The sequence below is a fragment of the Diabrotica undecimpunctata genome, chromosome 1 (assembly GCF_040954645.1).
Source record: "Diabrotica undecimpunctata isolate CICGRU chromosome 1, icDiaUnde3, whole genome shotgun sequence".
Taxonomy (NCBI): domain Eukaryota; kingdom Metazoa; phylum Arthropoda; class Insecta; order Coleoptera; family Chrysomelidae; genus Diabrotica; species Diabrotica undecimpunctata.
The window spans coordinates 3,929,632-3,952,698 of NC_092803.1; the positions used below are offsets into that span (position 1 = coordinate 3,929,632).

Sequence of the window (23,067 nt, forward strand, 5' to 3'; positions counted from 1 at the left end):
ATGTATTCAGGTACGTTAAAATGAATACGCTTAAAATATATTGTCATGAATATTGTGATGATTAAAAAATTTTCAAATTACAAAACCATTAACACTTATCCGGGCAAGGTGGGTCCAACGTCCCCAGACGCCAATTCTTTTATCATAAACTGAACTAATTGAATTTTGTAATGACCACGATTTTGTCATATCCAATACGTGGTATCAACTCCCACCAAGAAGATTGTATACATGGCGAGCACCAGGAGATCGTCCAGGTCATATGATACGAAATCAAATTGATTACATCTTGATAAACAAAAGATTCCGCAACTATATAAAAAGAGTGGCCGATTACCTTGGTGCGGACATTTCGTCTGACCACAACCCCCTAATCGCGAATGTAAGGCTTCGATTGGCAAAGGTTAAAAAACCATCTAATAAAAAATACATAAACACTAGAGAATTAATGAGAGATGAAGAGCTTAGATCTACATACAGTAAGCACATCAACGAGAACTTAAGAAACATACAAGGAAATTGCATAGAGTGAGAAAATAGAAATAACTACAGTCAAGGCTGACGAATCAATTTCTATTTTACATCTGGTTGGTTCTTTGCTGACTACTATTGTTTTAATTTTCTGAGATGAGATTATCATAATAAATTCTGTTGCTCTTATGTTAAATCTGTAGACTTTGCATTCTTAATATTGGGCTATCAATATTGCGTCGTCTACGTAGCAGAGTATTTTTATTTCTGTGTGTCCCCTTAGTTCCCAATCAGACACAGAAATGCTGGTCTATTATACTCTAGTGATTTCTCAGTAATTTGCTTTATAACGAATATTGTAACTGTATACGATCTTCCACTACGAAAACGCTGTTGTTCATCTGCTAAACTTATCCTCTGATTTATTAGTACTTGTAAAATTTTAGTTGTAAGTTTTAACGTAGTATTTAACAAACTTATATCTCTGTAGCCTTCTGACTGTTTTTTATCTCCTTTTTTCAATAGTAGAATTAGTTCGCTCGTTCTCCATTCTTCCTGTATTTTACTGTCTACATATATATATATATATATGTATATATATATATATATATATATATATATATATATATATATAGATCGGTTTAAAACGTTCTCCTACGTCTTCCGATACCCAGTTGAGGCTCTTCTTCTATGCCTCTGTCTTTCATTTCTCTATTGATACCTTTTCTCCAACTAAGTCGGGGTCTTCCTCTTTTTTTACCGCGAGGGGTCCACATTAAGACTTGTTTTAAGAGACGTTATATTAGTAGACGTACCAATATCGTCTACTATTGTATGTTTTACTTTCATAATTTCTCTTATTCTGTTGTTCGTTACTCTTTCTAGTCTAGATTTTCTAGCTGAACTTCTCCAGAGATCCATTTCCGTTGCCTCAAGTTTTCTCTTGTATCTTTCCTTTATTTGCGACACTTCACTACTGTAGGTAATTATACTTTTAATGATTGTGTTAATGATATATCTTGTGCTTGTTATTATTAGAGATTGATTGATCCCAAAGGATACCAGGGAATACAAGGGAATGCAGCGAATATCGTACGATAGCCTTGATGAGTCATGCTCTAAAACTGTTCCTGAAAATAATCCATAATAGGATCTATAGGAAATTAGACGTAGACATCAGTAACACTCAGATGGGATTCAGAAAAGGGCTGGGTACAAGGGAGGCTCTGTTTGCAATGAACGTTCTCTCACAGAGATGAACCAAGAAATTTACACCTGCTTTATTGATTTCGAAAAGGCCTTTGACAAAGTACAACATGAACCACTAAGACAAATTCTAATAAAGAAAAATATAGACAGCCGAGATATTCGAATTATATGCAACCTATATTGGAATCAAACAGCAAATGTGAAGGTTGAGGGTAAGCTAACAGAAGAAATTCAAATCCGTCGAGGAGTCCGGCAGGGATGCATCTTGTCGCCACTTTTATTTAATCTGTATAGTGAAGCTATTTGTGAACAAGCACTCGAGGAAGAAGATCTTGGTCTGATAATAAATGGTGAGACGATCAACAATATAAGGTATGCTGACGATACGGTTCTCCTAACGGGAACGCTAGTAGAACTACAACATCTCGTTCAAAGTCTCAATATATACTGTAACAGTTACGGCTTGAAAATTAATTTGAAAAAAACTAAATTTATGGTAATCACGAAATCAAAGAACATCAGAGCTAATCTTGTAATAGACAATACAACGATTGAGCGTGTGTCCTGTTATAAATATCTAGGTGCTTGGATCACAGACGATACTGATCAAACAAAAGAGATTAGATGTAGAATAGAAATCGCTAGATCAGTCTTTAATAGAATGCGCAAACTCTTTTGCAATCGTGATATCAATATAAAGTTACGAATACGAATGCTGCGGTGTTATGTCTTTTCTACCCTGTTGTATGGAGTAGAGGCTTGGACACTAAAACAGTTGACCACAAAAAACATCGAAGCTTTCGAGATGTGGTGCTATAGGCGCATTCTCAGAATATCATGGATGGACCGCGTCACTAACACGCAAGTACTCCAAACTTTAGACAAAAGATGCGAAATTCTAAATGAGATAAAAACTAGAAAGATGGAATACTTGGGGCACATTGTGAGAGGTGAAAAGTACGAACTTTTAAGAAATATCATGCAGGGCAAAATTAAGGGCAAAAGAAGTGTGGGAAGAAGAAAAATATCATGGCTTCGTAATCTACGTGAATGGTTCGGGTGTAGTTCGATTGAACTTTTTAGGCGCGCTGCTAACAAAGTCGCAGTGGCCATGATGATTTCCAATCTCCGCTAGGAGTGGCACGAGAAGAAGAAGAAGAAAGGATACCATTGACAAGGAAAATTGCTTTTCTTGTTTGGCTGTTTTTCTCCTCAATTGTATCGTCTACGTTGCCTTCTTTTGTGATGATCATACTTAAATATTTATGTGTTGCAATGTTTGATAATTTCTCCATCTTCCAATATGAGGTCCTGTTGTTTCCCGCCAATAAACATATACTCGGTGTTTTGGATATTGATTTGAAGTCCCCATTTTTTATACTCCTTGATTAATTTTCGAGTCATATACTCAATATCTTAATTATTTTGTGCTATCACTAGTTGATCATCTGCAAATGACAAAGTGTATATGCTATTGTTGTTAATCGGCATTCCCATATTTCTACATTTGCGCTTCCACAGTTTTAGAGCTTGTTCTAGATAAATTTTAAATATTGTCGAGGAGAGACAGCAGCCCTGCTTAAGGCCTTTATTCATTTGGAATCTACTTGACAGATTATTTCCCACCTTTACCTTTGAGTTAGCATCAGCGTACAGTTCCTTCATCGCCTTTATTAAATTCATGCTTATGTTTATGTTCTCCAACGATTCTCATAATTATTTATAATGTGGTACGCTATCATAAGCCTTTCGTAGGTCTACATACAATAAATGTACTTCTTGAATAACGGCTATTTTCTTTTTAATAATCTGTGTAATGTAAAACAAATGGTCAACAGTAGATCTACCTGCCCTAAATCCTGTCTGCTCCTCAGCCTCTAGGTCTTTATATTCGCTTTCTATTCTGTTTTTAATTACTTTTCCGTATATTCTACTGATCGAGTTTGTCACGGCAGTGCCTCTGTAATTGTCACATTCATCCCTTCTGTCGTTTTGTGTATAGTGGATATAAATGATGTCTTCCACTCCTCTGGGGTTGTCATTCCATTAATGCAGTTTTGGAACAGTTTGGCTAAACTTGTATATAGTTTGGTTGTACCGTGTTTAATTAATTCTGCATACATCTTCCTCTTCTCTCGTTGTTATTCGTATGGGCGAAGTTAAAATATTTATCTTTTGTGTTTCGTTGATGTCTTTAAATTGTGGTCTATCTTCCCTTAGGAGTTTCTCAAAATATTGGTCCCAGTCATCCATTGTCATTGTTGACACTATGTCTCTCTTCTCATCTTGTTGTACCTAAAGATTTTAAAACTCTCCAACTTTCTGTGTTTCTTCGTCATCCTAGATGTGAATTTATCATATTACACTTGTGTTGCCATGCTTCATTTTTCTTCCAACATATCATTTTTCGTACTTTAGCTTGAGACTCCTTGTAGATTATTTTATTTGTTATATTCTTTGTATTTTAGAATTTTTGATATTGGTCTCGTTTCTTCTTAATTTCTTGTTCTATTTCTTCGTCAAACCAATATGAAAGTTTTCTTTGATTCTGGATTTGGTATCCAATGGCTTCTGTTGCTGCCTCCTGAAGACACCTTTTTATGTGAGTGTAATGTACTTCATTATTATTAAATTGTTTATTTTCCAACTTTTGATTTAATCTATTTCTGTATAATTCTCTCACGCTTTCTTATTCTAAGCTGATTAGGTAAGGTTAGGTTAGGTTAGATTAGGTTAGGTTAGGCTGCTGTATTTCTTAGTTGTTAGCTCTTCTGTATTTCTTTCTCCCTTTCATTTCCTTCTTTTCCTTCTTTAGGTTTGTTTACACCAAACGTGATCTTAGCTTTTAATAAGTGATTATTGCTTCCACAGGTAGCTCCTTTTAATACTCTTACATCTTGTACAATCATATTTGTCTTTTGTCGTATGATTGTGTATTCTATGATTGATTTTAACCCTCTCGTATTTTGCGTCCATGTATATTTGTGTATGTCTATGTGTTGAAAAAATCCATTTGCAATTTTCATTTCATTTTGTTCGCATAATGATATTAGTCTGGTACCATTATCATTTACGTGGTCCTCTCCGAATTTACCTATAACTGCTCCCTATAACTGTGTTTTATAATTTTATTAATTAATGCGGTTAATCGTTCTGTCATTGCTTCTCCACAATATTTCAGTAATTCGTTTGGTATCCCGTCTTTACCTGCTGCTTTTCTGTTTTTCAGGTTTTCAAATATGTTTCGAACTTCCTGTACATTTATATTGTTCTTCATTTGTGGTAATTTTTGGTATTTCGGTTCTAGCGTCGTTTGTTCTTCCTCTGCAACGAGCTTTTTTAGTTAGTCAAGGTGTGTAAACTCAAAGATGACTTTAAAGTCTTAGAATCTAACAACTGCTCTTAAACTGTTTAAAGTACACTTAAAAACATACTGAAAAAGAATGCGAAGGCATGAGGATACTACTGAAAACAAATACTTGTAAATAATTGAGTTTTGCAGATGATCAAGTAGTGAGTCCACTAGAACTTCGTGAAACATATTTGCCTTAATAAATTAATGAAACAGCAGTCATATAGTAGTCCAGAGATGGAGCATCTTCGAAGATGATGTAAAGTTCCTAACAAGAACAGGAAAAGGAGATATGACATGCATGTGTTTTATTATTCTTCTTTTTATATTTTTATACTGTGTCAAAGTAGTTTTATTGTTCTATAATTTCTACAGTATGTATGCCTTTTTTATTTGGTATTATCCTTGTAAATCAATACAACTACACTCCTTTTGAAACACTTATTTGTCGTAAAAGGTTTTTTCACAAGAGCCAACAAATCAAGAATAAAGTTGTCCTTGACAATTAGTTGTCCTCTAACTTATTTGTTCCCTATTTTCCTTCGCTACTGGTAATAGGGTGCTAAATACACCACTGTTTATTTTCCAATTTGTATTGCAGCCTCTTGTGGCAAATTGCTGTGGATAAATTCCCCGTTGTTATATGCCGCCGATGCCGCAATGAAGGACCCACTCGAATGTCAGGTGGTTGTGTCTGCTCTCATCTGACACGTCGAAATTGCACCAATTTGAACTACCAATTTCATTTGAACTACAATCATTTCGCGTGCTGAACGATTCGATGAAAAATTTTAACGGAGAATCTTTCTTTCTCCCTCTCTCTCCCTCTTTCGCGTCCTTTTTTCTCTATTTCAAAGACGATCGAACTTCTCGAAATGCTTAATTAACTCTTTTGTGTGTGTCGCAGGGCCTTACTGCCCTTATTCTTCATGGTTGCTCGTCAAACTGTGATTTGAGACCGCCTACCGCTGCAATGTTGATTTTGGCTACCAATTAATCGATAACTCTTTAAAATTATTACAATAATTAATATTAAGGCAAAAATTCTCTGTCTACCAAAACGGGGGATTAAATAAAACAAAGGCCTCGGCAATTTTCTTATATAAAAGGGGTTTCAGTTAAATTTGCTGAAATTTTGTCGAGAGGTAGCTTTGGTCATGCTGATCAAAAGTTATCATTGCGCCAAGACTCAGAGATAAATTATTGTTTCGGAGTTACAGAGGTTTAAAATGTCGGTTTTTAGTCTATTTCAATAATACATATTTGTATAATATACAATTTGTATAATAATTTAGGAAATGATTCTGCTTAAAAAGACACAGGGTGTTGAAATTTTTATTGAAAACTGACGATTTATTTATTGCTTTAAAACCAGGTGAGGAGCAGACTTTCTATAATATAGAAATTATATATTATATGCATTTATATATATATATATATATTTATATATATATATATATATATAATATATATTATATATTATATGCATTTCAAGCAAATTTACAAATTTTAGTAGGATCTTTAATAGTCATTTTAATATTGCATTTGGAAGCCCTGCTACTGACGTATGTAGCTTTTGTGTAAGGACCCAAGCTTCTAATAGTCTTTGAAAAGACAAATTTAAAAGGGAAAAACTAAGAACATCTCTACTTGTACACAAAATATGGGCCAAACAACTTTTTAAACTAATGAATGAAAAACCGGAACACACTTTCCTACTGTCTTGACCTTCAGCAGGTTCGACTCTTACCGAAAGTTCCCATTTAAGATACATTTTATGCCCAGCAGTTGTCTTTATATTGTTTTTGTGTATCCTACGTGGATACTAAAAAGCCAGTTTGCTACACCTGGATGGAACATCAAGCAAAAAGGGGATCTGCAGAGACAAGTTAGATGACTTATTTTTGCAGACTATTCACAGCTGGTGTGCGGGGCATAACAAAAATCCAAGTATGATGCATATGCTCATTCTATGGCTGTTATTAAACCAAAAAACTCCAGAGCCTCTCGAAACTATTAGTGGAACTGTCAGCGCGAATTGGATCAACGATCCTCAGTTAACATGGTTACAACCAATTCTCTCTGACTCTGCTGAGCAAAATAACAACCAAGCTAACCTTGGTGAAACTGAGGATGGTGACGTTACCGAAGGAGCTGATTCGATGTAAAGTTGATATAAAGTACCATTATTATTGAATTTATTTTTAAACATTATTTTGTATTTAAAAATAAAATACTATTTTTATGAACCTACTTGAGATTTTTACATCGTTACTATCAAAAGTCAGTTATACTACTTTGTGTAGACAATTATCAATACTAGATTTTTAGCATATGAGTATAATATTTAAATAATTTTTCGTCCACATTTTAGGTATATTAATTTTTCGTTTAATATCTTGCCAAACGCATTGCAGTTTCCCTCTATTTGAAAAAATTTCAAAAAAACTGAGAAAATGCATTTAGAAGATCTTCTCCTCAGGTGAGATTTGCAAATGAAATTTAGTGGGTTTTAAGGGGTAGTTGTTTATCAACTATTGTTTTTACATTTTCATTATTGGCCAAGCCTACGGTTCAGGATCTAATTCAGTATCGAAGGTAAATATTAGCGGAATAACGGGAGTTAGAAGTGACCTCATTATGGGTAATTCATCTTCGAACTCATTTTCTTGGATTAATTTTAATATTTCCATGATGTCACTGCAGGTTTCACCAGAACAATTAGGGCACACTGCAGAGCATTTGAGGCCTACTTGTCGGCAACCACACATACTTTCACAGTTTCCCTTGCATCTGCAGAAATTTAATATCAGAAGTTCGGGGGTGCTGCAGTTTTGAAAGTTTTTATTGATATTTAAATTTTTCCATGCTTTTTCCAGCCCCAATCTTCAGAATCGCAGTGTTTCATGATGATAAATTCTTGTTGGAAGAAGCGATAACAAGTTAAATGTAATTTTGGTCATTGTCGTGGCGAATCATTTGTATCTCAGGCTGTTAGAGAATCCTCTTTATTTCCACCATATAGAGATAAAAAACGTTCGCCAACGACAGTAAGCAAAGATGGGCCGACTTTCTCACTGAGAAATAATGCTGTTCCACCAGCTAACTAAGGATTTTTCTGTAAAATTTTGATGAATTTAAGTTTACCGAACTCGTAAGCTACTAATTCTCTGCAATGACATCGTCATATATAAAACTTGAAGGCCAGTATAATTTATGCGACTTACACCCTTTTGAAGGTTAAAAAAATTAGACACTTTGAACACACAACATTGGGCTGTTCCCTTCCTTATGCCGTGAGCAAGACAAGAATGTCAATGTCCTCTGTTACGACAATCACAGAATCATAGGCTTGGTATATAGTAAGCCCAGAATGGATGATGACTTTATCTGCATAAGATTTAGCCTGGTCGACACTAAAACCCACTTCTGATAGAGCAGTTTTGAGAAGGTCTACTTATTATTTTGTTTGGTTCTTTGTTCTTTTCATTACCTTTAATATTAATCTTATGATACAAGGAATTGTATTATACGAGATATAATTGTATTATAAGAGATTAATCTTATAATACAAGGAAAAGTGGAAGGAAAGAGATGGATCGGTCGAAAGAAACTTTCATGGCTGCGTAATATTAGACAATGGTGTGGTTCCACAGTAGAAGAATTATTTCGCGTAGCAGCCGACAGAGAAAGGTTTCAGGAAATTGTAAACATGATGACGGCCAACGTCTGAATAAGGACACGTCACCAAAGAAGAAGAATATTAATCTCCTAAATTGTTTAAATTATCGCACCTTCTTTTTCTTGGTCTGCCAATACTTCTTCGTCCATTTGGTGACTTATCTCGTTCTATTCCTAGTATCCTATCCTCTACCATTCTACTAATGTGTTCGTTCCACTCCTGTTTCCGTTTTTTCACGCATCCATTTATATTTTCTATATTGTTCTCTTCTTATGTTTTCGCATCTCTCCCTATCCAACAGACTTTTTCCTCGAAGTATTTTCATCTCTGTTGTTTCTAGTAGTCGTCTTGTTTTAGATGCATCAGGTCTTGTCTCCGCTGTTAATATGTCTTAGGTGTTTGTTCTTCCAGATTGTGTCATTTCCAGAGATCCCGCCGCTTTACTTGCTTTTAAGCTTTGTTGTAGTGAGTATTTAGGTGTTGTTATATATGTTGTCATATAATATTGTCAATATTATCATATTGTATTTCTTCATTCGGCGATTTTTCGACACTTATTCGTACGACGCAAGCACACGAGATGGGGTAAGTTTTGTGGTGGCGGAAAGGGTCGATAATAAATTAATAATAACATAGGAATGTTAAAAAAATAATTTATTGATTTAAAATGAAAAGAAAAAATGTATATAATAGAAAACTTAGTCTAGTGGTTCGTTTTCATCGTATTCTTACGAGTAATCAAGAACTCGGTACTTTCGGAGCGCTGTAAAACCCAGAAAAATTACTGAAATTAGGTATACAAATTTGTAGTGAAAATTATTCGTTGCAACACCCTCCATAATATTGTTTTGACTTAATTTTATTGTAAAATGACTACAAAAAAAGTTAAGGCCAAATAGAAAATTTGTTCAAAGTAACTATGAACAATTTAAAAACTTAAATATTTGGTACGAGAGTGACCGTCACAACTTCAGGCCAATAACATAACATAGAACTAAAAATCGACATAAAAAGCATTGCAGAAAACTGTAGAAACTACTGCTCAGAAGTCAGAATTATACAGACAGTCCAAAAGATGATCATTCTTGGAACACAAGAAACAGGCAATCATTGGGCAGAACAATGAGTAAATGGGCTCATGGAAAAATGAAAAGCAATAAGAAAGAGTATAAAAGTAATAAATCAAGACGAAAAAAAAATTCTAACATTAGAACTATAAATCGAATATGAAAGGGAAACGGAAAATAAATGTGACTAAAACGATGTAGAAATATTAAAAACTACAGATTTATGGACAGCAATGTATTTATATTTAAATCAATTATATTTAAAAATTAAAATTCCAGTTTAGCTACGCCAAATATATGCAACACAAATTACGATTTGTTTTCTTATATTCAAATTTGTTGCCTGTTATAAATTTTTATATATTTTCACATTGTTTCACGGGATAAATTTTATTTTACAATACGTATTATATTACAGTATTTTATTTGAACTAATTAAATCGATGATTGGGAGGTTTCCACATTCTCGAATGATCTAGGCGAATATAACGACGCTTCTAATCGATACTACTGTCATTCTTGTACTGGTTATCTGTTATTTTGCACCTGAATTTTGACAGATTAGAATTATATATTTTGAAAAAGTTACAACTTTTACGCAAAAACTCTGTTTTAGAAAAGTAAAACTGGCTAATTACGGCGATATGGATGTTGATCCAACACCAGGTAATTCCGGTGGTATGTACCTATATATTTTTTAATTCTCTTTGTTGTATACAAACCAAAACAAGAAGTCGGCAAGCTATAAAATTAACATGAAAGTCAGATTGTTTAAGATTATTTGAAGAGTACATTTTATTTTTATCAAGTATAATGTGGAAATATCGGTTTTTACAAGTGCTTGTGTATTATGGTAATACTGTTCTTAATGCGTAAAGTATAGAGTATATATTTAAATATATAAAAAACAGCAGGTGTGTATTTGTCTATTAGTGTGATGCATTATAATTAGTTGTAGTACTAGGAGCATTGACCGCTTTAAGGATATGAAGCTGAAAATAAACTTAAAATATTAGAACCCATGTTAAAATTTCAAGTGTTAACTAGCTTTTATCACCTTCCAGCAGGTGCCAGACTTCTTAAAAGGTTCCTAACATTATTTACTTTTATACAGAGATTATATTAAACATATAATGTGAATAGTTAGGCATAACCACTATTAACAAAACATAAATTGAAATGCTAAATACAAGACAAACAAAAAAAAACAAATAGGACTTAATAGAACATAGTAATACTACTATCATAGTAGCATCAAAGAATATAGAAGCATTTTATCCTGATCTGAACTCACTTTGCTCATAAGTTATGTTTGGATGTGAGTTTTTATATATTATGATACAAAATGTGGAATATTTTATACCAATCTTCTACAAAAGGAATATTTTCTGTATATTATAGATAGAAATCCATACAGAACAATATATTTTTGCTTATGCAGTAGTTAGGAAAATGTGTTATTTATTTCAGTAATTTGTAACAATATGGTACCTGCCTGAAGTCTTTTAATGTTTTTTCAAAAAATTAACAAGAGACTATGTATGTAGGTAGTAGAGGGAAGCATGGACATAAGTGAAAACTTTTGTAGACAGGCTTGGAAAACATTGTTCATATTGAGAAAATTATTTAATTTTACTTAATCTCAATATATGTAAAATAGTTCTAATTATGTGATTTTATTTTGTTTATTTGATGCAATTTGAATGAAGAAATGAATGAAAGAGGTCTGGAAGATCACTCACCAGGTACCTTTAAAGGCATAAGAATATGAGAAGAATAAGAGTACTTCCTTGGACTTAAGGAACCTACTTACCAAGTGTTAAATCATCTTTTTCTTTAAGAAAAAGGGAAGAAATAGGATTCTGCGACTTTCTGTTTATTATAGCACAAATAACAGCAACATTAATGTTAAAGGTTTTAATTGATAATACAGATATAGTTAAAATGAGTCTTAAAAAAAAGTAAGGTCATTATAAGATACATACAATTAACCTGTTTACTAGGCGAAATGCAAAGAGATTATTTCAAGAAAGGTAACATGAAATTGAGATATAATTCTACATAACTCTATAAATCACTACACAAGTGGTGTAATCATTTTGAGCAAACTTTTGGTATATGACAAGAAAAGTGGAATTTGGAACTGCAAATTGGATGTTTGTATCATTCTCTGTCAAGTTCTGATGCTTCAGTTATTATTATTATCATCCTTATTGAACAGTTTGAAAACAATTTTTGTTAATTTTTTTTAATGATAAGTAAAATTGTATTTTAATTTTAATTTAACAGGCCTCAAGCTTTTTGTATTATTCTGCTATGTCCCTTTCTTCAATTTTCCAGTTGGCAATGCTAATCTTGGCAGCATCCTGTGTTAGCCCATCAATCCACATCAGCTTCCCACTGGCTGCACTGTTAAAATCCTAAATAGTATCTATTCTACAAAAATTAAATCTTATGTTTTACAATACCTGGTTAATCAAGTAATTAATGAGCCTACAATTATGAGTTAACTGCTTCTATCATATAGATATCTTCTACTCAAATACAAATGTATCTGCTAGTATTAACCCCTGACTCAATAATTTTCTCAATAGTGTGATGTGTGATCTTGGACTGTGTATGTGAGTTTGTTGTGAATTCAGATTTTATTCTGTACTTTGGTGTTTATTTTAGTCAGCTATGTGGGAATAGTAAATTCTCCCCTTGTCTGCTATTGATGCTATCAGAGGCACTGTTAAAACCAATGAAAAGATGGCATGTGTCTATATTAAATTCATGAGTTTTTGTAAGGATATGCTGGAATGTAAAAAAATGATTTCTGCCTGTGAAAACTGCACTGCTACAACTATTTGTTCTGTTTTGGTCACTTATATACAATAATTGATGATATCTTTTATGCTATAATCGTCAAGGTAATTGCCAAATAGTTTTTATATTGAAGTTTGATGTCCTTTTTGTGAACACAAGAGAGAAAATAAGAAAATGTTTCATATTATGTTTTATACTACACATATTGAATATATATTTATATATTCTTAATTAATTGGTTTCTTACAGGTTTACCCACTTCATTAGTCTTACAGACATTACCAAAAATAGATGAAGATCATATACTAAGTTCGAAACCTCCAAAGGAGAGAATTTTAGAAATGCTAGATCTACTGGAGAGCCATGTTGAGAAATTGAGGAAAAATGCTAGTCAAATAGAAGAAGATAAAGATGCACTTTTGTGCACTCTTGATTCTGTTCTAAACGCTGATCTTATGTATAGTCTCGAAGCTAGTAAGTAGTTTATAACAGATAGTAAGCTTTTTAGACATCTGCAGTTAATGTTTGGGGACTATATTATTAGGTTAGGTTTACTGTGCATTATTAGTTTCCATATATTTGTGATATCTTAGTTTACTCTATTATATTATATTATTTTACTTGATAACAGTATTTAGCAGTCAGCTGCAGAGGTCTTCTGAATCAATTTTATCTTGAAATTTTGATGACGAACGTCAAAATTCAGAGTAGTGTTGTTTCACAGGTTTATAGATTAACATCAAACAAATATTTTCAGTTGTACATTTAAAAAATTGAACAGTAAAAGTAACAAATTGTCATTATTGACAATCTTTTGACTTTTAATATCAACATGATCTCTTTAAATGATCCTCTTTTAAACTCTTAATATTATTACGTCCATTTATTTGCACAGATGACAGGGACGATGTAACCCGATATGCCGATCGAGTCATGAACAGATGCCTAACTGTAGAAGTTAAAGTACATACACACAGAGATAAACTGCAAGAAGAAGCCCTGTTCCAAGTTAACCGCCTGATCGATGGACTCGTCATGGGGCTCAAATCTGACGCTGAATTGGCTAGATCTAAATGTGAAAGTTATATGAATGCCTGTTCTGCTAGTGTTGTCCAAGTGAGTATAAATTGATTTACAGCAAACGTCAAATATGGTGAATAAATTACACCAGTAAGGAATACAACACATATATGTCCCTAAATGGATGAATGATTTCCTTAAAATATTGGATTACTATTCAGTTTTCTGTTTTAATCCACTGTTTGTATCTAGTTCTGTTACTTTTCTTGCAATTTTTCGATATACATTTACATCTTTAATGCTATTTTCTGAAAGAAAAAGATATATAGATATCTCTATGTATCCAGTCTTGAACGGTTTCCCTATGATCCCCTCAAAAACGTTTAACGCTCTATAGAGCACTTTTATAACACTCTTTTTTCACACGTTTTCACCAATAGTGACCACAGCATAGATGACAGTACAACTCTTTCTCCAACCGACAGGTCTGGGGCCGCTCTTAACGAGCATTACCATCTGACTCGTCAGCTTTGCTCAAAACTCCCATCTCTCGCTCTCCGTCTGCGCTCTGTGATTGCCATAGCATCCCAGTCGCGCCACCCCACCCATGTCTGCACCAGACTTGGTTTGTAAGGTAACCTTGTGCAGAGCGATAGGCAGGAAGGAGCGACCGCGCCTTTATTTTAACCATCTTGAACTTAACGAGAAAGATCAGACAGCAGGTACAAGCAACTCATTCATTTAAGATTTCGGCGTCAGTAGTGGAAAGCTAAATAGTGGCTCACCCCACTGACGCCGACAGATACGACACATTAAAATAAACAGTTCATCTTTGTTGCAGTCTCCTTTCTTTCTCTTCCTTGTGTTTTATGGTTTCTGTCACAAAACCCATGATCAAGTCAAAGATTCTTTTGTTTTTAATTGCTTTATTCATTAGTTCATGTGGCTTGCCTAGAGGTGACCACAGGCCCAACTGCAGCAAGGTTTGCCCCAGATTTTATGCAGGGCATACGAATACCACATGATGTGCTTCATCCACCACTCCACACTCGGGACACAGATCGTCCTCAGTCTTCTTTATTCTATATGTATACGACCGGAAAGATCCATGCCCAGTCATAAATTGGGTGAAGTAGTAGTTGACACGTCTGTGTTTTTACTCATACCAACTTATGACCTGGGATAAGGGTCCTCGTCCAGGCAGGCCACTACTTGACATTACTACTAAGGCAATGGTTTATATGGTCCTATATGTGCTGCATACCCTGATCAATGGTTTCCTCTGTGTCCTAAGAAGCATGTCTTATTTTGTTTTGTTGAGGATCTCATGCCACACTGGGGCCCCATATAGTAAGATATTGAAAATACCTATTCAGTCATAATAATTTTGTTTGAGTTTAAGCTCATTTTGATGAATAAATTAAATAAATACTAAAATTCTAGCTTCTCATTTCCACAAGGAAACTAAGTTCCTGTAGTTGGCTGTATACCATATATTAAAAAATTTTTGATAAAATCCTTTATAAAAAGGTATATATACCTTTTTATAAAGGATTTTATCAAAAATTTCTTCTCATTTCATTAATACATATTTAACAACCGGTTCTTATAGTAAGTGTTCAAAATGTGTTCCATCTACTTCCTGACTCTAATGTATCCTACAGTATTGTATATAATACAATTTTAGTATTTATTTAATTTATTCATTAAAATGAGCTTAAACTCAAATAAAATTAGTATGGTTGAATACACTATTATAATTATAACCGTTCAAAAGATACAAGGGGGGAAACAGACTTTTGACTAGCACTGTATAAATATCAGTATTGCAGTAAATCTCCTCTATAAGTGTCTGGTATTGATCTTTTTTTGTTTCTAGGGCGCCACAGACAAGAATTTCGAATCAACTCTTTTGGGCTGTACGGTAGACGATCAGAAAAAGGTCAAGAGACGACTTCAGGGCCTGCTCAACTACTTCGAAAAGTTAGAAGTAGTGTCGTTAGAAGAAATGAATTGTTAAACATAGTTAGTTAATTATTATACAATGAAGACTGCTAAACTTTACTAGTTTTAAATATATATGTGTATATATAGATACAGAATGTTTCAGAAAAATAATAAATGGAGAGGAAAAAGTTTATAACTATCTGTCATTTTTGTAATTTCGGTCAAATGTACCACTAAGTTGTATCTCAAACTATTTTTGTAGTGTGGGTTGTGTAGTTCGGTATATATATTGAGTCAAAAATATTTTGAGATGAAAAATGTTTTGTTATACGATATCCCTGGTTTTTTTGCCATTTCCTCGAAAATAAAAATATGAAATCTTCATGCATGAAAGTGATTATATTTAGGCTGTTTTGAAACTTGAATTCATATACAACATAATATATATCTTGCTCACTGTTGCGCTATTTAGCGAGTTCAAGTATTGATGCTGTTCTGAAGCTATTTTCTTGTGGCATCTTAATGCAATTTATATTTTTGTTGAAAATAAACCACAATGTTATTTTAAAATTAAGTTATTTGACGTTTCTATTTCCACTCCGGAAATCGTTACTTTAAGAACAATTTCCGGAGTGGGAAGCGAAACGTCAAATAAACTTAATTTTAAAGTAAAATTGTGGCTTATTCCCAACAAAAATAGTAAATTTCAATATTCATGGCCCTAGCAAGGTATGTTTATTTTTTTATACTAGCATGAAAAACACAAAATAATACATCGTTTTAATTTGCCAAGTATTTCTTTCGGTATTCACTTTTAATTGTCGATTTGGCTAAAACAAAACTAAAACCTTCTTCTTCTTCGCGCGCCATATCAGAGTTATCTAATGTTGGTGATTACCATTGCTTCTTGATCTTCTGCAATATGGAATAATTGTCCTGCATTTGTTATCTGTGTCCATTCACGAATGTTTTTTATCCAAGAAACCAAGAAACTTGTTTTCTTCCTAAAAGGCATTAAGATACTAAAATTCATTCTAATACGAAATAAAGAGAATTGCGATATTTAAATTAATACAATTATACCACTAATATCAGCCTTACAGATTTCTAAATTTTTTGATTTATTTTACATTTTTCTTCTAATGATCCATAGGGCCTTGCTACCTATGGATTTTCCTGCATATATCTTAAATATTATTGGTGATAAACAAACGACCTTATAATTTTCTCATTCTAATTCATCTCCTTTAGTATGTATTTTTTTCCCGGAGTCCATTTGTTATAAACCGATATGTATTTCAATTGACAATATGTATTGGTGCTAATGTATTTTTGTGCAAATCTCATGGTATATTACCAATTCTTTTTTTTTTCTGATTTATTGCTGGCGTCCATTATTTACCTTCACTTCTACCACTCTATTTCGTCCATATCTCCGATTTTGATGTTTTTCTTTTCATGTTGATTTCTTGTATTTAATTGTCATTCTCTTCTTGTGATTCTTGTTAAATTTTGTCTTTTTCTTTTCAGGTTTCATTGTGGTCCTAAAAATTTTGTTCAGTGTTATTTCCTAAAAGCATAAATCAATTCTTTTACAAATTCCTTTTTTTTTTCGTTATTTGTCTCCTTTCCATATTGTTTACACAATTATTCTATGAAAACTGTTATTGCCAACTCTTGCCTATTTATTTTTTTTATTAATTTCCTTATATTTATTTATTATATTTATTTCCGTATCATTTATTGAAGTTTGAAGTTAGTTTGACAGTTCTGACAGTGACGTTTAAAAAGTGGATTTCTAAATATAGAAAGTTTCAAATAAAAAATGGTATAAACTTTTTCCCTCTATGTAGTAGAATCTTCAATAATTAACACAGAGCGCGCCCCTGCTGGCTTATATAATGAGAATGAACTATCTCGAAACAGCTGGCTGAGCGACGGTCGAATCGTCAGAAAGTCCGAAAATTTTCGAAGGTCATCTCTGCATTCGTGGAATATTTTCCGCGGACAGAGTTCTCGATTTCTCTAACGCACACGGTCGCAATCAGGAGTATCTGACTCACAACGTTATGTTAAGCATTTAAGTTAATAATTTTTCAGATGTTAAATACAATGTACACACGTGGGCTAATTCTTTTCCCACTTACAATAAAAAATATTGACAAATATCTGACTTTACTCGTATTGTGAGCACTCTTTCTGATTCTTCGTCTATAGACGACTGTCTACCACATTTAAATTGACGAGTCTGCCTTTTTACTGTGCCATATGAGGCCAAGAAGTACAAGTGCGTTTTTTTTTAGTTTTGAGAAACTTAGATTTGAATTTATTCGTTTTTTTTGTGTAAATTTGACCGCTTATTCTTTGTTAATTGAATGGTGGGCCGCAACAATGTTGTAAGCGACAGAATTGAGATTATGCAAGACATGAAAAAAACATATTGACAAGTTATTTATAAAAATAAGCACTGAAAAAAAATCAATTTCTCTTAACCAGATAAAGTTATAGATGTGTAAACAAATTATGCAGGTTTACACAGATTAAGCAGAAAAAAATTAGTTAAAAAAAATCCCAGCAACAATGTTGTATATACTGGATATATAACAGTGTTCCACCTGATTACTATGCGATGTTTTGGCTTATTTAGGGTTTGAAAAAAGTATCTAATATTAACAATAAACTATAATCAATTTAAAATGTTTATTAATATGTTTTATATGCCAAGTACATAGTTTAATGCTCCTTAAATTTAAACTTAAAAATAATGTTCCATCTTATTCTAATTTTTCATAAAACTCTCGGTATTCGGATTTCAGGTACTGGTACATATCCAGTAAATTTTTGCGTTTTTCCTTTTTTATTTTTATAGGTCCGGTATACGCATTCGGCAACGCATCAATTTGGTAGTTAAATGCTCTGATGGCTTGTGCACCCCATTTTTTATTCACAAGTGAGTATGTTTGCCAAGGATGCATGACGTTGTGAGAAGTTCTAGCTATTATTCTCGTAGGATCATCGCTGTAGAATTTGAACCAACGGTACTCAGTGATCTTACATTTGGGATCTTTCCATAAGGAGTTCTCACATGCTGAAAAGTCTTTGAAGTCTTTTTGCTCCATGTAGTACACATTGAAGGGCTCGATGGGACGTGAGTTGGCAATCACTGCTACCCAGTCGAAGGGTACATTTACCATTTGGTGTGCGCAGTTTATGCATTATAATCCAGCCTATGAAATGTTGTGAAGACATCTCCAAACTGGCCTTGAATTTTAGCAACCTCGCAAACAGATTTGCACTTACATAGTCGCTCCTAAAATATAAAAATACTTATTTGAAGTTAACGAAATTATCGAAAGATGCCGAATTTCAAATCATACGCTCATTACGGACGAGAACAGATCATAACAAAGCTAACGACAATGATAAGGCTACAAAGAAATGCGTTTGTATCAGATACAATATATGCTTCACCTGCATTTCTCTGGCGCTTACGGATCTTCCACTGGTTAATATTGATTTTGCGTTGTTTCCCTCTATTTGTGTGCAAAAGGGTAGACAGCGACACGTTAACCTCCATTTTTACAGTGATAGCAGTTTGACAGTGACGTACATACAACGTTTTTGCACGGATACCAACATTGCGGTACAACAAACTCAGAGAAGGCAAAATGTTTTTAGCCAGATTGAAAGATGCTCGCATTGGTCTTTGGATATACAACAATATTGCATTAAAACCACTTTGACCCAATCTGTCGCTTACAACATTGTTGCGGCCCACTATTCAATTGATGATTGCTCCAAATTTTTTAATACTTAAGGTTTTCTTGGACGATTAATTTTCATGCAATAAATTTCAAAGAGAGTATCAGTTTGTACGGTGTTAAAAAAAACAATGCCTAGGAATGGTCCATTTCAAATCGTCACGATTGCATAGCACTTATTTCTGTTACAGTATCTTTATAGTATGGATAAGATATTTTTCGTGGTTCCAATTCACTAAACCATTATAAAAAATTTTCAATAAAATCCTTTATAAAAACGTATATAAAAAACCCAAATTGACAAAACGTTTTCGGAATAAGTATTCCATCATCAGTGTCCTAAAAAGTATTTAAGCAAGGTTAATACATGAATGTAGCCACTAAATATGGGGGTAAAAACCCTTTAAAAATCAATAAATGAAATTTAGTTTACATTATGTCTAGTTTAAAATTAAGATGGTAAAGTTACCGTTGGATTGGTAACATGGCGACATATGACTCTACATTAAGTTGCAAGTACTGAGACGGAGACAGGAACTTAGTTTCCTTGTGGGTTTTAAACCAATATAGTTTTACACCGTGCACGATAAAATATACCAGTTCATTAATTAAAATTCCTAATCAAGCTAAACTGGACATTGCGCTGGTACCCCTTGGCGTCTGGGCGTCTCATATGATACAGCAGATACCCCTAATGTATCGTCTAAATATTTGTGAATTTGCTTTGGGATATTCTCTTTAGAAAATAAGTTTAATGTGAAAATAAAAGTTTGAAGTGAACAAAGTCAATGTTTTGATTAACCCTATACAAATGACACATTCCTTGAGGTTACTCTTGTGTGTACAATATTAATGTATGCTATGTATTTCATATAAATAATTCAGCTATTTTGAAACATTCTGTAACTTTTAAATCGAATATTTTTAAACGCTAATGTTGAATGTCGACTTTGATCAACATTACTTTATATTTAATGTACTTAAATAAAATCTATATTGATAATTCAAATATATACTGATATACAATGCTTTCAATGGCTCTAATATATACATATTTTTTTAATAAGCACACCAGTGGCACATCTGTTCTCGATATACGAGGGATGATCAAAGAGTTCCCTGATTAATGCTTCAAATCTTTATTGAAAAATATAAATCGTACATTATCCTCTTCGTAGTCTTCCAGTAGGCAACGTGTACACTTCCCCCAACGTCCGTTTCACTTTCGTGGAATATTGTTTAGTTTTTCAAACTATTTTCCTTTAATGTTTTCGATCGAATCAAACCTATACCATTTAAAAGATCTAAAAGAGTTTGGTAAACACAGAAAATTGAATGGGGTTAGATCTGGTGAGCAGGGGTCGAGAGATGAGTCTCGTTGGTTTCTATATAGTAACACAAATTTCTCAGTTTTTGAATGTGAGGAAGATACTTGTGAAAGGAATTCATGAAACACGCAAAATTCTATAAAAAGCTTTAACTTTGCTAAATCCAAAGCAGTTTAGCATTGGAAAGCACAATAGACCTGGAAGTCAATCACGCTTATCAATGCTCTGCGCTCCCTTGTGACGTTGCCACCCAATTGAAAAGTCCTGGTACGTAATGATCAGCCCTCGTATTAGATTTTTAAAGTTAGCTTAGAAAATTCTGGCAAAATAGATTAATAGATTGTTCCACATAATCATTTTATGCAGATTGCTACATCGTTCAAAACTTTAAAAGTGTATACAGTTTCAAAACTATATAATAAGGTGTTTCCGAAGTAAAGTTGAGCAGAATTAGCACAAGTACAAAAGGTTCCTTTGTTACATACGTAAATAAAGAATAATAGGAAAAACCAGTGTTTTTTCTTTCCTTTTTATAGATTTTACGCTTGTGAAATTAGTTTAGACTCTCCTTTCAAATTTTTCGTTTAGGAATTGTCATCCGCTGGTTGATTGCACGTGTAGGACAATATTCAAGAATTATTTTTTATATCACGGGTTTTTTCTACTCACAGAACCTAAATCCATGAAATTAAGCCTACACAATAGAATACATTAATCAAAGATAACAATATGACGAAGCATCGGCCACGATAACTGTCGAGATTTAACAGCGTGTTTTTTTTAAATGTCCGAAGAGAAAAATATTTGATTAATGCGTCCTCCCAGTGTTGACATACGGAGCAGAAACACTTACTTTAAGAGAAGCCTCGGCTACCAAACCACCAAACTAACAGTCACAAAGAGAAGAATGGAGCGATGCATTTTAGAAATAACTGTGAGAGACAAAATAAAAAACGAAGAGGTCAGGAGAAGAACCACGGTGACTGACGTCATCGAAAGGATAGCTAGACTAAAATGGAGATGGGCAGGACACATAGTTAGAAGGACGGATGGGCGATGTACAAAGAGGTTATTGGAATGAAGACCAAGAGAAGACAAGAGAAGCGCCAGTCAACCATCTACACGATGTGCTAACGATTTAAGAAGACAAAATAAAAACTGGACAAGAGTGGCGCAAGATATACGGGGTGGGAAACACGAGGAAGAGGCCTATGTTCAGCAGTGGACTTTGGAGGATGGATGATGATTTAATATTGAGCTGAAAATCAGTGAATGGAATTGTCATTATTTCAGTTTGCTCCTCAGTAGCACCTTTCTTTGCCAATTTATCCACCAATTTCCTGCGATACTTGTGTGTGACTTTACCCAAAGAAATTTAACATTTGCGTGTCTGTTTTGTAGGTGGTAAAGTGCAAGTTGTATTTGTTGCAGGATAGCACGTGCTGGCTATATTTTCCCTAAACTCTAAAGAACAGATAGAGTCAGTAATTAGAAGAAAGTTTGAGCTTGCATAACTCTAACATACGTCTAATGCCTTTAACCCATTTATGCCCAGAACTATTTATGCTTATTTTTTTTAATTTCTGAAAAATGTATGCTCTAAGGCACAAAATTAACAAAAATGTATGTTTAAAAAATGAAAAACTTTTACTGACATTAAACTAATATAAAAAAAATATTGCGTATTACAATGAAATTTAATAAAACATTTTTAATGTATGGCAACCTTACATTTAATACACTTTTTATTGGTTGTTGAGTGACAAAGGATCTTTACCAGTTAACCAGATCTTTACACTACGACAGATCCTCGAAAAAGCGCAAGAGTTTAACATAGATATGTATCATATTTTTGTCGATTTTAAAGCGGCATATGACAGTGTCTTAAGACCAAGTCTTTACAACGCTATGAATGAGTTAGGAATTCCAAAAAAAAACTCATATGTTTGATAAAAGTGACAATGGCGAAGATGCTATCAGCAGTAAAAATTCAAAACGACTCGTCAACCCCATTTCAAATACATAGGGGGTTAAGGCAGGGAGATGCGCTGGCGTGTCAGCTTTTTAATGTCGCATTAGAAAAAGTTGTACGAGACGCTAATTTAGATAGCAGATGAACAATATTTAATAGATCAGTCCAAATTTTAGCATATGCAGACGACGTGGACATTATAACAAGAACTAAGGCGAGAACTGCGGAAATCCTAACCGAGCTAGTAGCAGCAGCAGAACGAATGGGGTTACAGATAAATCAAAATAAAACCAAATTCATGGCGACTAACACAAACACAAGAGCTGGAAATGTTGACACAAATTTAATCATCAATGACCAAAACTTCGAAGCAGTCAAAGAGTTCATATATCTAGGGACATCGGTTAACCTCAATAATAACACATCTGAGGAAATAAAAAGGCGAGTAAT

General features: G+C 33.5%; 1 protein-coding gene across 2 annotated transcripts; it reads left to right on the forward strand.

Moving 5' to 3' along the window:
- The first annotated feature begins 10,299 nt into the window (after positions 1–10,299).
- Positions 10,300–21,161, forward strand: LOC140444305 (BAG family molecular chaperone regulator 2). 2 transcript variants are annotated; one of them, XM_072536056.1, is made up of 4 exons: positions 10,300–10,459; positions 12,839–13,063; positions 13,485–13,705; positions 15,489–21,161. In XM_072536056.1, exons 1-4 carry the CDS (start codon positions 10,426–10,428, stop codon positions 15,627–15,629), a joined length of 621 nt encoding a protein of 206 aa, XP_072392157.1. In that variant the 5' UTR covers positions 10,300–10,425; the 3' UTR covers positions 15,630–21,161. The 2 variants fall into 2 exon arrangements, with proteins under 2 accessions (XP_072392157.1, XP_072392162.1); XM_072536061.1 differs by having other exon boundaries at positions 10,300–10,447.
- The last annotated feature ends 1,906 nt before the right edge of the window (positions 21,162–23,067 follow it).